We start from the raw sequence: 14,131 nt of genomic DNA on the forward strand, positions 1-14,131 counted from the left end.
AGGATGAATTAAAAATGGTTAATAGATGTCTATTCCAGTAAAAAAAAAAAAAATAACTCAGTACAAGCCTTACATAACTCTATAGTCCAAGTTACTTTTTCATAGAAATAGTAACTTGGCTTATTCTTAAAATATATGATGCTTGAGCATCCACCACACAAATTTTCCCCAATCTCATAATGTCCATTATAAAAATTCAGAGCCCCCTATAGTTATCATCGGGTCTCAGTGAACACTCACTGTAAGTGTGAGATATGCCGTTTGTGTGGATCAGGCTATACATGGTACAGTCAGTTTGATTGTCGCAATAATAATGAAATCATTTGCTATGCTTTACAAGCTTGACACGCTTCTCGACCACTAAAAATAACTTTCCACGCTGTGGTGGGTAAGCTGCACTAGTCAAACTAATAAGTAGCTGTTTCTTTTTACATCTTGTCCTTTATGTACAGCAGCTATAGCTTACAGGATAAGACTTGTGCCCATGAACATAAAAAGATGACCTTCAGTCACAGACCTGTCCAGATTCTTGTGGGTTGTTAGGCATGGCATTTCACATACCATATCTATGTAAAGAATTAGCTTCCAATAATGCTGTTCTTAGCTTCTTAAAAATTGATATATTTATAATATAATGATTGTGGGATTCTGAATTAAACTGTATTTTAATGGAAGTTATGCCCATTCAAAAGTCAGGTTACTCGATAAAAGCACATAATATTTTATTTCTGTGAAGTTAAAATCAGTATTTTTTGTATGATAATGATAATTGTATGGTAACAGTAATGTTAAATAAAATGAGTATTACCAAGTGTAACAGTTGGCTGAAGGAACATGCTGTCCAACAGTGTAATGATCGCCCTTGTCGTCAAAACAGCCACATTTCTCCCTGGTGACACACTTCATGCTGTCTTCATCAAAGAATGGTTCACTTGGTGGGCATTCTGGATAACAGCCTACAACATAAGGGTAAGAGTTTCATGGTAAAACTGTATTAATCAGTGAACTGATTAAAGAAGACGCATTATGCTTTTGTCTGCTATTTAGTTATCTTCTATGACCTGTTAGCAAAAACTTCCATATGTACTGTTAGCGCTCTTTTACTTTTGCTTAAAGAAGTCCTATTGTGCTTGTGTATGCTATATAGCTATAATCTATGACACCCATGGATATATATATATATATATATATATATATATATATATATATATATATATATATATATATATATATATATATATATATAAAATCGCAATATCCATCTAAAGCAACTTAAATGAAACAAGTCCGCTCACTTCTATATTTGAAAACTGTGGTGCCCAATAGGAGCTCACCATAAACATCACCAGAATCAAGGGTCGGTACTTCCGACCGATGTGCAGATCGTGCTAGCGAGCAGCAATGTTTGTTTTTTTTTTCATTTGTACCAAAATGACTATGCAAGGGTGACAATTCCTGCATGTATCACCAATTAAGAAAATACAATTGGAGAACAAAGTCAGTAAAAAACAGTAGGCGTATGCCAATGGCAGTGAAAACGAGGATTGTAGATAATAGGTCTGCTTTAAATATGTTAATCCACTTCAGCTATATATCCAAAAATACAATATTTGAGGAAAAAAAGTGTGTGATTTTTTTGTAAAAAACTAAAACCTGCCTCTGCACAAAAACAAAAAATGTTAATGATGTCTAAGACTGTAATAAAAGCTAAAAACAAAGTCACCCTACATACATAATTTATATTAGTGGTGTTCAAACTATGGACTCGGGACCAAAGGCAGCTCTCAGGCCTTCTGCTAAATTGGCCCAATTGATCATAGGCAGAAGTATTTATCTCAAATTTAAATAATTCTATCACTATAATCACATATCTATCTGAATGACCACTGCATACTATAACCCTCTGCCTCAGTATATGTTTCCCTGGGTGAAAAAAGTTTGGACACCCTGCTGTATATGGAAAATGGACCGTTTTTTCTGTGACTTTCTGGAAAGACTAAAGTTGACATTTAAGCAAAAAAAAGTTAGAAAAATAAAGACTGGAGTGAAAGGCTGCCAACAGTACTTATGGGTAGCATTTCAAATAGATTTTTTGAAAATATATGTAAAATTAAGGCTTGTATCCAAAAATAATCCACATATCACTAATTCAGTGGAAGCAAACGATGGCCATTTTAAGGGTGAAACATAACAAAAAGTCTAACAAAATTCCCAACAAGGGTTATTATTCACCACTGTATACCCATTGATCATGATGTCATATTTTGGACATTTTAAATCGTAATATTGACTTGATTTAATAAAAGAAACAAGTCTGCTAACCTGTGGGTTGAAAACTAAGCATTAATTACAGATGATCTGATACTGTACTATAGAATTTGGCTTTCAATCTAAATTCAAATTGTTTTCTTTTTTTTCAGTCATAACGAAATCGTTACCTTCAATTGCAGTGATAAGACTGGAGCAGTTCCCTGATGGATTTCTACAGGTCTTCATGCAGTCTGCGCCACAGGGTTTGTAATGCCACTCACAGCCTCCAGGGGAATTGTAGTAGTCACAAAAGACAGCTGCACATGAATAGTTATGCCTTTAGACTCTAGACTCTGTGGACTCGTTTGGATTTTATTCTCATTACTCTGCTGAACTCACGGCATAGATTTGGTGTTCTCCATGTGACACACACACCGGCCTCGTTACATGCTTTGGCGTAAGAAGCCACAGCAGTGCATAAACATTCACAGTCTCCACCAGAGTCGCAGGCACAAGAGTCTCTGACACATGAGTCAAAGTATGGGCCCGGGTCCACCTTTCACAAAGTAGATACAGTTATGTATTCAATGTATTTATAGACACAATCTAAATGAAAGTGCATTAGGTTCTAAATGCACAGTACTGTGCTCTACCACCTGAGTCATTGCTGCCTTCTGTAGGAAGTCCTCTAAAAGAAGGTCCTAAATGTACAGTACTTTACCACCTGAGTCATAGCTGTTTTCTGTAGATAGTTCTATAAAAGAAGGTCCTATAGGTTTTATAGAACTTTGTCATAGAAGGTAGACTGTCCTTAAACAGATATGAGTGTCGAGTTTGAATGAGTGAGTCAAAAAACAAAAAAATCTCAATAGCCAAATCAGGGAATGCTGTTTATACTCTGTAATAACTGCTCTGTGGCCGTGCATGCTGTGGTCAGTCACCTGTGAATGGCAGCTGTGGAATGTGGGGCTGGTGATGATGCTGCACTGTTTCTGTGCCCAAGCCGTGCGGTAGCTGTGTGTGAGGCAGGGGTCTTTGATGAGCTGAGCGTTGGGGCAGCTCGTCGAGACCTTCCAGCTGTTCCCAAACTCCAAAACATCTGTCACAACCTCTTGAGAGCGTGTTGTGAAGTCATTTGTGCTTTTACCATCGTAATTTCCACACAAACCACACACATGGCTCTACAATAATAAGAATAAAGGGAGGGACACAGCAATAGAGGCCAAAAAAAGTTAATTGTGACTATTATGGGTACAAAAATCTTGAACATGTGACTAGGAATTGAGTTAGTACGGGTTTTCACACTATTTTTAACTCGTTCACAGACTTACCAAAATACAATTTAAAACTATTATTAATAACAAATAGCAAATAGAATAGTATTTTTTTTTTTAATCATTGTGTTAATAATTGGGGATTTGCTGTTCATTTAATTCTATTTTTGAGCTATTCTCTGCAGTGTTTATGATGCTCTAAAGGAATAGGATGAAGGGAAAGAAAATAGGCCTGTCACAATAACAAATTTTGAAGCCCAATATATCACACCAGAGAGATATTGGAAGTTGGATATTGGAAGTTGATTCAACATTCCCTCATATACTCTTGTTAGGTATATGCATATTTGTGTTTTTATGCCATTTTCTACATTAGTCTTTAGTTTAATTTGTACGCTCAAGTGTACTTCTGGAGAGCTGTGGGGATGGAGGTGTACTGAACTGAGACTTCTGATTTAAAGTGGACCAAATGTGCGCTTGTTTGGAGTGAATATGGTTTGGTTTGGCATTCACATCTCCACAAATGAAGCATACTTAGGAGGAAATACAACAGAGATCGCTTTAATCAAATCAAATATGAATATGGCCAAAGAACTATGGAACTGTAGTCAAAGCAGAGAAGTCGGTGCTAACCTGATAATCTGGATGGAGTTTAATGAAGAGACTCGTCTTCTTGTCCCACATGAGAACCACACCAGGCATAAGGGTGAACACCAGGTACAAGCCCATCGTCTGCACCTGAGCCGGGCTGAACTGGCTTCCACTCTTCAGCACATGGAATTTTTCCTCACTGAACTGATACTCTGCCTCCTGCAGGCATTTGTCAGGGCATATTAGTGTGTGATTCCATCAAAAAGTGGCTGAAGGCAAATGTGCTCTCTAATTAGTTTTAACTACATAAATATGACATATAAACAGTTAATCCTGATGCAAGTAATCTGATTTCTTTTTGATTGTGGTCGTCTGATTACACACATCAGATTTTGCAGGTTTGCATCTAATTGAATTATTCTTTAAGGCCCAGAAATCAGATAATGATCAGATTCTTCTGTGCAATTTAACATAGCTACTGACAATCAGAAGTGTATAAAAGATGAGATAATTAAAAAAAGTTCCAACAAAAGAAATGAATTTTGCAGGTGCATGGATTTCTGCCTTAAACAGATATAACACAGCCCTATACATCTTTGAGAACATATGAGATAAAGATTGTTGAAATTACCCCCAGGTAAATCTTAATCAGTCGAGAGCAGGTGGTGCCCGTTGTACCACATGGCACGTTCTCAGTGATGATTCTGAAAGTGCCGTTGGTTGATCCACCGCAGTGATCCTGGCATATACAAACAGATTTATTACTATGTGGGTTATAGGGAGGTGTTGAGGTATAAGGGATATAACAATGCACTGATCTCAATCCAAAGCTCTGTGAATGATTTGACATAGATTTAAAACATAAATACAGATGCTATATATTGTACTTTTTGACAATTTTGAGTCTAGTAAGTTGCCTAGTAGTCTAATAATGTAGTTTCTCATTAAATAGACTGAGGCAAAGAGTTGCTAAAATGTGTAAACATTTTTGTACTCAAAATTACTTTAAAATTATATAGAAGTAGAAGCAGAAGTAAAAAGCAGTGACCCAAGTATTTATTCAAGTAAGACTAAAAAAAAAGGATTTGGAGACTGCTTGAGTATAGAGTATGGCATCAAACGTACCACATGCATTAACATAACTGCCCTAGGAACACATTGTGCTGATGGAAAATGTGCAATAAATGCATCCTTTCTATCCATTCTGATGGGAATACGTGCCTATGCTCGCATCAAAAAATAGGTTGGATTCTATTTTTTTAAGTCTACACAACGTGCTATTCCATATGTGTGGACATTGTGGCACATTCACTTTTAATGCTTTCTAAAAAAAGATATGCATGCAGTTTGTCTTAGGTCTAACAGTTTGGAGGTTAAATCTAACCCGATTCTGTTATTTTGAAATAAAATCATATCTAAGGAGCAAGCATTGTAAATGCCCAAATTAGTCAGTATTGTCAACATGAAGCTTATGCTACTTGTAGACTTACGGTGGGAAGAATAACCAACCCTCTTACTCAAGTAAAAGTAAAAAACAAACAAAATATTACTCAAGTATAACTAATGTCAGAAAACTACTCTGAAAAGAGTTACACATTCAAATGTAACTGTACTACCTGCCTCTGGGCTTACATTTTAATGACTGAAGATATATGGAATATAATTTTGGCAAGTATTTGACGAGTATTTTTCCAGAGGTAATGCTGAGGAAACATCTGATCATGTCAGTGGGAAGATTGAGTGCTTCACCTGCAGCAGTGTGTACTGGCACTGTCCATTGAAGTCATATCTCTTGTCATCAAACGTGATGTAGTGCCCTTCCCCATAAATGCCGCAGACAGAATCACAGGCGTTAGAGGTGCAGATGAACTTTCGGTTTGAGCAATAACTGTGAAATAACACCAAAACAAAAGAGTTAGTAGCAGAACAAATGGGCACAAAGTTCATAGTGATAGATGATACCATGGCAAAAATCATGATTTATACAATTTGGTTGTTGTTGTTTTTTTGTTTTTTTAATTAAAATGCATGAAGTGTTTGGCCTGTAAAAGCTTTCATTACCTTTGCTCCACCCCAACCTAAACTGATCTAAAAATAAAATACATGTGTACATATATCAAAATTGCAAAAATATGGAAAGTTGATTAAAACAGAGCATTATTATGAGGAGTTTAAAGCTACAGTATGTAATGTTTTAGTACAAAAAAAGACTAAAATATAAATATGTTTTTTTTTTCTCTCTTTTTACTTGTTTTTATTGTACTGAAATACTTGCATCCTTACTGTGAGCTGGCTTGCATTTCCACAAACCTGACTGTTATTTGGCCTGTTTTAATCTTATTTCGAAACGTGCCGTGAGCACCGCCATCGTCATTCGATTTGTATTGTTTTGCATGGGGCTGCCGATCTTGACAGCAAATAATAGAACGGACTACAAAGCCAATTTTAAGCCTCACAGAGAAGCACATGAGCATAGAACATTTTGCACAAATGAGCCAAATGAGCTTTATATCTTTATATATCTTTATATACTTTATATCATATCAAAAGAAAATGGGTGGGGCAGAATAAGGTCAATAATTCTCCACAGCACAGCATAAAATGTACCTATCTCCATGGGGAATGGTTCAAAGTATGTTTTTTAACTTTCCTTTGCTTTGGAGTCATGCAGTTGACATGCTACGGCCAGAAAGTTCCATACTATATCTTTAAGTATTGATATTTTGTAATAAGAATTGATCCTTTTTCTATCGCTATATCAATATTTTGGTATCAATCTGCCAAAAGTACAAAAAACAGATTTATAAGTAGTATAGTAGTAGTAGCCAGTACAGACATAAAAGGGAGCATTATTGTGTAGCATAGTTGTGGCTGTCCTCACCAGGTGTTGCAGTCCACTTTGAGGGTCTCTCCAGACTGGTACACTTTCCCATTGTGCAAACAGGGACATTTGCTCTCCTCGATACAGCCCCCCGCCCCATCTGACACCAGGCCCTCCGGACACATGCAGCCGGAGGTGCAGCCCGAGCTGATCTGTTTCACATACAGAAGGAGGAATGATTTTGGCTTGTGTGTGTGTTTTTTTGTTTTTTTTTTTGTTTTTGTTTTTAATAACCACTGCAATTAGATTTGGGATTTATGTTTTAATTTTGGACTTCAAGGTTCAAAGTTTACATATTAACATTTGAGAGAACACAGAAATATTAACTTAAAAACAAATACGAGAATTCCAACATATTTGTAGAGGCCTAAATTACAGGGTTAACAGGTTTTATACAACAAGATATTTTGTTGTTTGCACTATGCACTTTTCTGGATCCGCTACATGCTTGTCTCCATAGAGATGTTATTGCTTTGACTGTAATGTTCCACAGTATGGAATTGGAAAACTTATCTACCTTGCATTTATTTTACTATGGCTTTTTTATTGCTCAAAACTAAAGTGAGAAAAATGTTTTCTTGTTGTGAGCAGGCTAGCCTCTCCACAAATCTGACCTGTAACTTGATGATGGTATTTCCTCAATGGCGTTTTTTCCTACTTGTCTCCATGGATAAAGATGTTTGGAATATTCCCTGGGAACATTCCAACCACAGCAAAAAGCAAAAAAACAAAAAAACTTCTCCATGGAGACAAGCTGGTGGCAGACCCTTTTACAAGAAAAGTTTTTAAATTTTTTAAATTATTGCAATCTTTGCAATTTGGTAATTGTGACCATTCAACTCCCACTTACATCCTACAATCTTACACTACCACCAGCGCAAGTTCAGATCGTACTTGGTTGGTCCAGATACAGCTTACCACAAAAGTAAGGAGTCAATTATAATGGTCCAAAAGTCAAACAACGAGTATAGTGCTGTGGTTATGAGAAAGATTAGACAAAGCTAGACCCTTTTGGAGTTTTGGACTACACACTCCTGGTTTCATGATGTTGTGATATATGCTGGCACTTACGCAAGCCATTTCCAAAGTGCCACAGCTCTTCTGGCACTCTGCACCAGTGGACCCGGCGTCAGCAGTGGAGCAATTGAAGTACACCATGGGAGAGGTGCACGTGGCTGACCCAGGTTGAACGACACAAACAGCCAAAGTCAATGGAATGGTTAAAAGTATGTGAATTAAGTTCATTTCTGCCAATCAACACAGAGGAGTTGTGTTGGGTTAGACAGACATATAATTCACCCTACCTTGCAGAGTCATCCCTTCACAGCTTAGAATTCCATCTCTGCAGACACTGAAAATGAAGAAATACGACCAGATAAACTTCATTTTAGAAGGTATTAGACTTATTTTTGTTGTAATGCACCAACAACATACTGACATAAAGAATCAAGAACACTCAAAATCTATAGCTCAAATGGCAAAGAGCATTGAATGCTTTGAATGCCCAATTTGAAGATGTACTGTGGAGGCTTTGTCTGGAATGTTCCATAGTACCACTTTGAAAATATATTATTTTGTCTCAAAAATTACATTCCATTGTATAGAAAAGGCATTTTGATTACCATTGTAGTAACTAAAATATAATTTTCAAAATGTTTTAAATTGAAGTATTGTAACAACAATAATGCAGACATTTGTAGAGCATTATGACACAAATACTTGCGGCCTTTACGATTTCTAAATCAAACCATTCAAACAACAATTTTAATTCTCTTGCGATATGCCTACCAGGTGGTGCCGTCCTTGTTGATGGTCTGTCCCGCAGAGATGATATTTTCTTTATCATAGCAGGGGCAGTCGGAGCTGGCCACACACTGGCCATTTGGGTTCATGTAGGTGCCCTCGAGACAGCCGCAGCCATCCACCAATGGGACATTCTTCTGGCAGGTGTAGTCAACCTGGCTCAGGGAGCGGCAGGTACGGAGGCAGCTCGTCATGTTGTAGCTGAATGAGGTACCCGTTGGGCACACTGTGTATTTAGCTGGAGATGGCAAAGGGCATGAGAGGTAGTTTAAGCATTTTGTCCACCAAAAGTGGACAAAATGCTTAAACCCTGGACAGAGGTATGATTGCAAGTTTTGGTGGGATATATAGGGAAAGAAATAAAGTATTTTGAATTGAAAGTCTAAATAAGTATTTTTATATGCTTTAAATTTCTCTTTAACTGTAATAATACATTTTATGTATATATTTTATTTTTTCAGATGTTTTAGGAACTTGTTTCTTGTCCTTCTCATCCTTGCTGCTTTTATTAGTTATATATACATATGCATACAATGGGCCAACTGTTCTCCCACTTAAAAAGAGGCCTATAATTTTCCATCATAGGTACACGTCCACTATGAGAAACAGAATAGAGGGAAAGAATCCAGGAAATCACATTGTAGAATTTTTAATGAATTAATTGGTAAATTCTTCAGTAAAATAAGTATTTGGTCACCTACAAACAAGCAAGATTTCTAGCTCTCACAGACCTGTAACTTGTTCTTTAAGAGGCTGTATTAATGGCACCTATTTGAACTTGTTATCAGTATAAAAGACATCTGTTCACAACCTCAAACAGTCAGACTCCAAACTCCACTATGGCCAAAACCAAAGAGCTGTCAAAGGACAATAGAAACAAAATTTAGATCTGCACCAGGCTGGGAAATCAACTGTGGTAGTAAATATTAGAAAATGGAAGATATACAAGACCACATAATCTCCCTCGATCTGGGGCTTCACGCAAGATCTCACACCTTGGGGTCAAAATGATCACAAGAACAGTGAGAAAAAATCCAAAAACAACATGGAGGGACCTAGTGAAGGACCTGCAGAGAGATGAGACCAAAGTAACAAAGGCTACCATCAACAACACACTACGCCGCCAGGGACTCAAATCCTGCAGTGCCAGACGTGTCCCCCTGCTTAAGCCAGTACATGTCCAGCCCTGTCTGAAGTTTGCTAGAGAGCATTTGGATGATCCAGAAGAGGACTGGGAGAATGTGATCAGATGAAACCAAAACAGAACTTTTTGGTAAAACTCATCTTGTCATGTTTGGAGGAGAAAGAATGCTGAGTTGCATCCAAAGAACACCATATCTACTGTGAAGCATGGGGGTGGAAACTTCATAGTTTGGGGCTGTTTTTCTGCAAAAGGACCAGGACCACTGATCCGTATAAAGAAAAGAATGAATGGGGCCATATATTGTGAGATTCTGCGTGAAAACCTCCTTCCATCAGCAAGGGCATTGAAGATGAAACATAGCTGGGTCTTTCAGCATAACAATGACCCCAGACACACTGCCCGGGCAACAATGGAGTGGCTTTGTAAGAAGCATTTCAAGATCCTGGAGTGGCCTTGCCAGTCTCCAGATCTCAACCCCATAGAAAATCTTTGGAGGGAGTTGAAAGTCCATGTTGCCCAGCAACAGCCCCAAAACATCACTGCTCTAGAGGAAATCTGCAGGAGGAATGGGCCAAACTACCAGCAACAGTGTGTGGAGACATACAGAAAACGATTGACCTCTGTCATTGCCAACAAAGGGTATATAACAAAGTACTGAGATGAACTTTTGTTATTGACCAAATACTTATTTTCCACCATAATTTGCAAATAAATTATTTAAAAATCCGACAATGTGATTTTCTAGATTTTTTTTTTCTCATTTTGTCTCTCATAGTTGAAGTGTACCTATGATGACAATTACAGGCCTCTCTCATCTTTTTCAGTGGGAGAACTTGCACAATTGGTGGCTGACTAAATACTGTTTTGCCTCACTGTACATTCATTAAGACAGTCACAGATTTCCCTTCTTTTCAAGAAGGGAAAGTATTGTAAATCCTCAGACAAGAACAAATACAGTTCTCATAAAAATAAAAAAAAATAAAAAAAAAACAATTAAAAAAAAACAAAAACCAATAAGAATGTAATGATAAAATGTCTGACCACAAATGGTATCCCTCCAGTTCTGGATGTAGACCCCTGTCTGGGAGCAGGCCAGGACGTAGGAGGATACAGCCGCGCACATGGAGTCCTCGCTCTTCTCCCCAGCACACACCATGTACTTGCAGCGCTGCACAGTGAGACTCTATCAGCACCACTATCCCCACACAATGATTGTGTAGATCACCACACTATGTTTTTCTGCAGCTGCACTGTTTATCTATCTACATTATATATCCGTATATGTGTCTACTGTATCTATCTAGCTAACAATGACTACAGCAATGGAGCATTAAAGCTCTTCTACTGTGCTAGACTTGGACATTTTTTCATAGAATGTTTAACAGTAATTTTGCTATTGCAATTAGAACATCTATAAATTCAATACATTGGTTTTGTGAAGATTCAGTTCATAGTGCACAATTTCCACACTTCCAGGAGACAGTGCACTACACTGGTGAGGAGTGGTCTGCCATCAGCTTGTCTCCATGTATTGCATTGCCAGAAATTGGAATCCACAGTATGCCGTTAAACTCTACCAATCTTGCATTTATTCAATTATGATGGCTGTTATTGAAAAAAAAAAATAAATAAACATTCAAAAAGCATGCATTTTACTGTGAGCTTTGTAGTCTTTCCACAGATCTGCAACTGGTGGCATTACTTGCTTGCTTCCATGGAGATGGATACATTAAATGAAGATTGTAAGTTTAAATGTGGAATGTGGAAGAGGAATGTTCCACAGTATGGTATTCCAGCTTTTTATCCCCATGGATTGGAGTGCATGTTTTTCAATGCAATAAAAGCACCTGTATTTCAATAAATGCACAATGCAATTTAAAGGCCATACTACCCTAAAAATGCCTTATTTCATCTGGCCTCGGAAGGGGTTGCAGCAGGGTTGGATCTGGTTAGCACTGGAATGCAACTCGTTTTTGAGTAATAAAAACCTTTGAGTGAATTAATGCAAGATAGACACGTCATACTGCAGAACATTGCAGGCAGAGCAATTACATCTCCATCCACTAGAAAAGCTACGTAGTGCACCTTTAATATCCAAAAGCAGTTGCACCTTTTAGTTACGTGACTAAAACACACAACTCACCTGCTCATAGGGTTCAGGCGGGATGGCAGAATGACATGGAGCAAAAGGTCCCTCTTCTTCAGTCAGCTTGGAGCACCAGTAGTCTCCATAGCTCACTGGGGAACAGATGAGAGGGGTCAGGTTGAGGGTGTTACACTTGGGGGGAGATGATGGAGGCTGGGTTGGTGTCTGGATAGCTTACCTTTGCTGATGGCCTGGGTGCACGGGTGGTACAGCTGACTGGAGATGTCTGGACAGTTGGCTTGGGTTTTCCATGCATTTGCAAACTCTGTGCTCGTGGCCTCCACCAACCCACTCATCACCTTATAGTCGTCCAGCTGCTTGTCATTAAAGTTCCCGCACAAACCTTTTCACAGATAACAGAAGCAAGGATTACTTGATCATTAATTACTTAAACTAGTTTAAAGGATGAGAGCCATATTGCATCATCTCAAGTTCAATTTGATTCAATTTTGAAGTAATTTCAGCTTAGATTTAATGAAAGCAAAGTTCAAACTATAAATTTAAATTTGGTTGGCTATTGGACCAATGGTTTGACAAACCACTACTTGGAGGAACAGTGCTGCTCTTTCTGTAAAACTAATTTGTGTCTCATTATTTTTGAATTAAATACCAAAGGTATAGCTTTAAGGTTTAGCTCTGAGTGAAACTTTGCAAGCATCACAAAACATTACATGATATCACTGTATTTGTCAAGATCCCAGTCTGCCCTATGTTTTTGTGCTGTCTTTCCCCCTCCCTTCTGTGTCTGAGCCTGGAGTTGGGCGGAGATTCTGGTACCTCTCACTACACACCCGCAGCCCATGAACAATCAAGCCCACACCTGTGGGAGCATAAAGGGGCCAAGGATCCGACACTTGTCGCCAGATCGTCCATGTATTCCCTATGGTACAGTCCCGCTTGGCTTAGTCTAGTTTTTGTTTGTATGATCTTTGAACTGAGCTGGTTATTTTCGTTTTTCGCTAGATCCCGCTCCTTGGAACTACTGTGCACCTCCACCTCTGACCCAGCTCACCACGACCGGTATGAACATCAGTCTCTGACCCCACTACCTATGATCTGCTAGAAGACTATCTGCTCTGTCAATCTACATTTATATTTCCGTGTTTGCACATAAACTTTGTTCAACTTTTCCCCCAGGTCTGAATCTTTGGTCCCCCCAGACATTACGACAGTATTTTTAGTGTCATTATCTTATAACATGTCATCAGTTGAAAGTTCTAAATTGAGCAACATAAGTCAACGATGACAAGAGTAAATAGGCTGTTACCTATCATCTTTTCTTTGAGATTGGTCTCCGCTATGGCAAAGACCTGCATGACCGGCTGCAACTGCACCACCAACTGCAGGCCCATTTTGGTATTGAGGATCATGTAGAAGCTGGACTTCATGAACAGGGAGAAGTCGGCTGTGGAGGTCAGAAAGCAGAGTTTAGATGATTGGGCTGTTAGCTGTGTTATCAGGGGCATAAGCTGAGCTGTTGGATGCATAGCTGTAATGTAAGTGCATAGTTGTGATGTTTGGTGCTGTCAGGTGCATAGCTGTGGTGACAAGTGCATAGCTGTTGTCTGGTTCATAGCTGTGATCTAGGTGCAGCTGTGATGTCAGGTTCATAACTGATGTAGATGTAGCTTTGCTGTCAGGTGCATAACTGTGGTCAGGCGCATAGCTGTGATGCCATGTGCAGTTAGATGGATAGCTGTGATGTCAGGGGCAGCTATGACGTCAGGCTCATAGCTGTGACGCCAGGCTCATAGCTGTGACGTCAGGCGCATAGCTGTGACGTCAGATGCATAGCTGTGTTGTCACGTGCAGCTGTGATGTCAGATGCATAATTGTGATGTAGCTGTGCTGTCAGACTCACCGGTGAAGAGGGGGAGCTGAGACTCAATATTGTTCACAAACACCTGCCCAGATGATTTGACGACAACAATCTAAAGTGTGAAAAAAAATATTTTTTGAATATTTTTAATATTATTTTCATTCTTATCATTCAAAATAATAGAACTGCTGTCCCCATATGAGCCAGTGAGCCCTTGGGCAGA

General features: G+C 38.6%; 1 protein-coding gene across 1 annotated transcript in view; it reads right to left on the bottom strand.

The window, feature by feature from the left end:
• LOC117388163 (mucin-2-like) overlaps positions 1 to 13,405 on the bottom strand; it is a 52,390-nt gene extending 38,985 nt beyond the window's left edge. The window contains exons 1-15 of the mRNA XM_033985639.2: positions 13,357 to 13,405; positions 12,268 to 12,432; positions 12,087 to 12,181; positions 10,985 to 11,111; positions 8,785 to 9,037; positions 8,301 to 8,347; positions 8,068 to 8,171; positions 6,997 to 7,148; positions 5,865 to 6,003; positions 4,747 to 4,854; positions 4,158 to 4,334; positions 3,192 to 3,431; positions 2,650 to 2,806; positions 2,439 to 2,567; positions 809 to 956 (exon numbers count right to left, since the gene is read on the bottom strand). Of these exons, the coding sequence (XP_033841530.2) occupies positions 809 to 956; positions 2,439 to 2,567; positions 2,650 to 2,806; positions 3,192 to 3,431; positions 4,158 to 4,334; positions 4,747 to 4,854; positions 5,865 to 6,003; positions 6,997 to 7,148; positions 8,068 to 8,171; positions 8,301 to 8,347; positions 8,785 to 9,037; positions 10,985 to 11,111; positions 12,087 to 12,181; positions 12,268 to 12,432; positions 13,357 to 13,405 (2,090 nt within the window). The remainder of the gene's footprint in view (positions 1 to 808; positions 957 to 2,438; positions 2,568 to 2,649; positions 2,807 to 3,191; positions 3,432 to 4,157; positions 4,335 to 4,746; positions 4,855 to 5,864; positions 6,004 to 6,996; positions 7,149 to 8,067; positions 8,172 to 8,300; positions 8,348 to 8,784; positions 9,038 to 10,984; positions 11,112 to 12,086; positions 12,182 to 12,267; positions 12,433 to 13,356) is intronic.
• Positions 13,406 to 14,131: the final 726 nt, after the last annotated feature.

This window comes from Periophthalmus magnuspinnatus, chromosome 3, assembly GCF_009829125.3.
Source record: "Periophthalmus magnuspinnatus isolate fPerMag1 chromosome 3, fPerMag1.2.pri, whole genome shotgun sequence".
Taxonomy (NCBI): domain Eukaryota; kingdom Metazoa; phylum Chordata; class Actinopteri; order Gobiiformes; family Gobiidae; genus Periophthalmus; species Periophthalmus magnuspinnatus.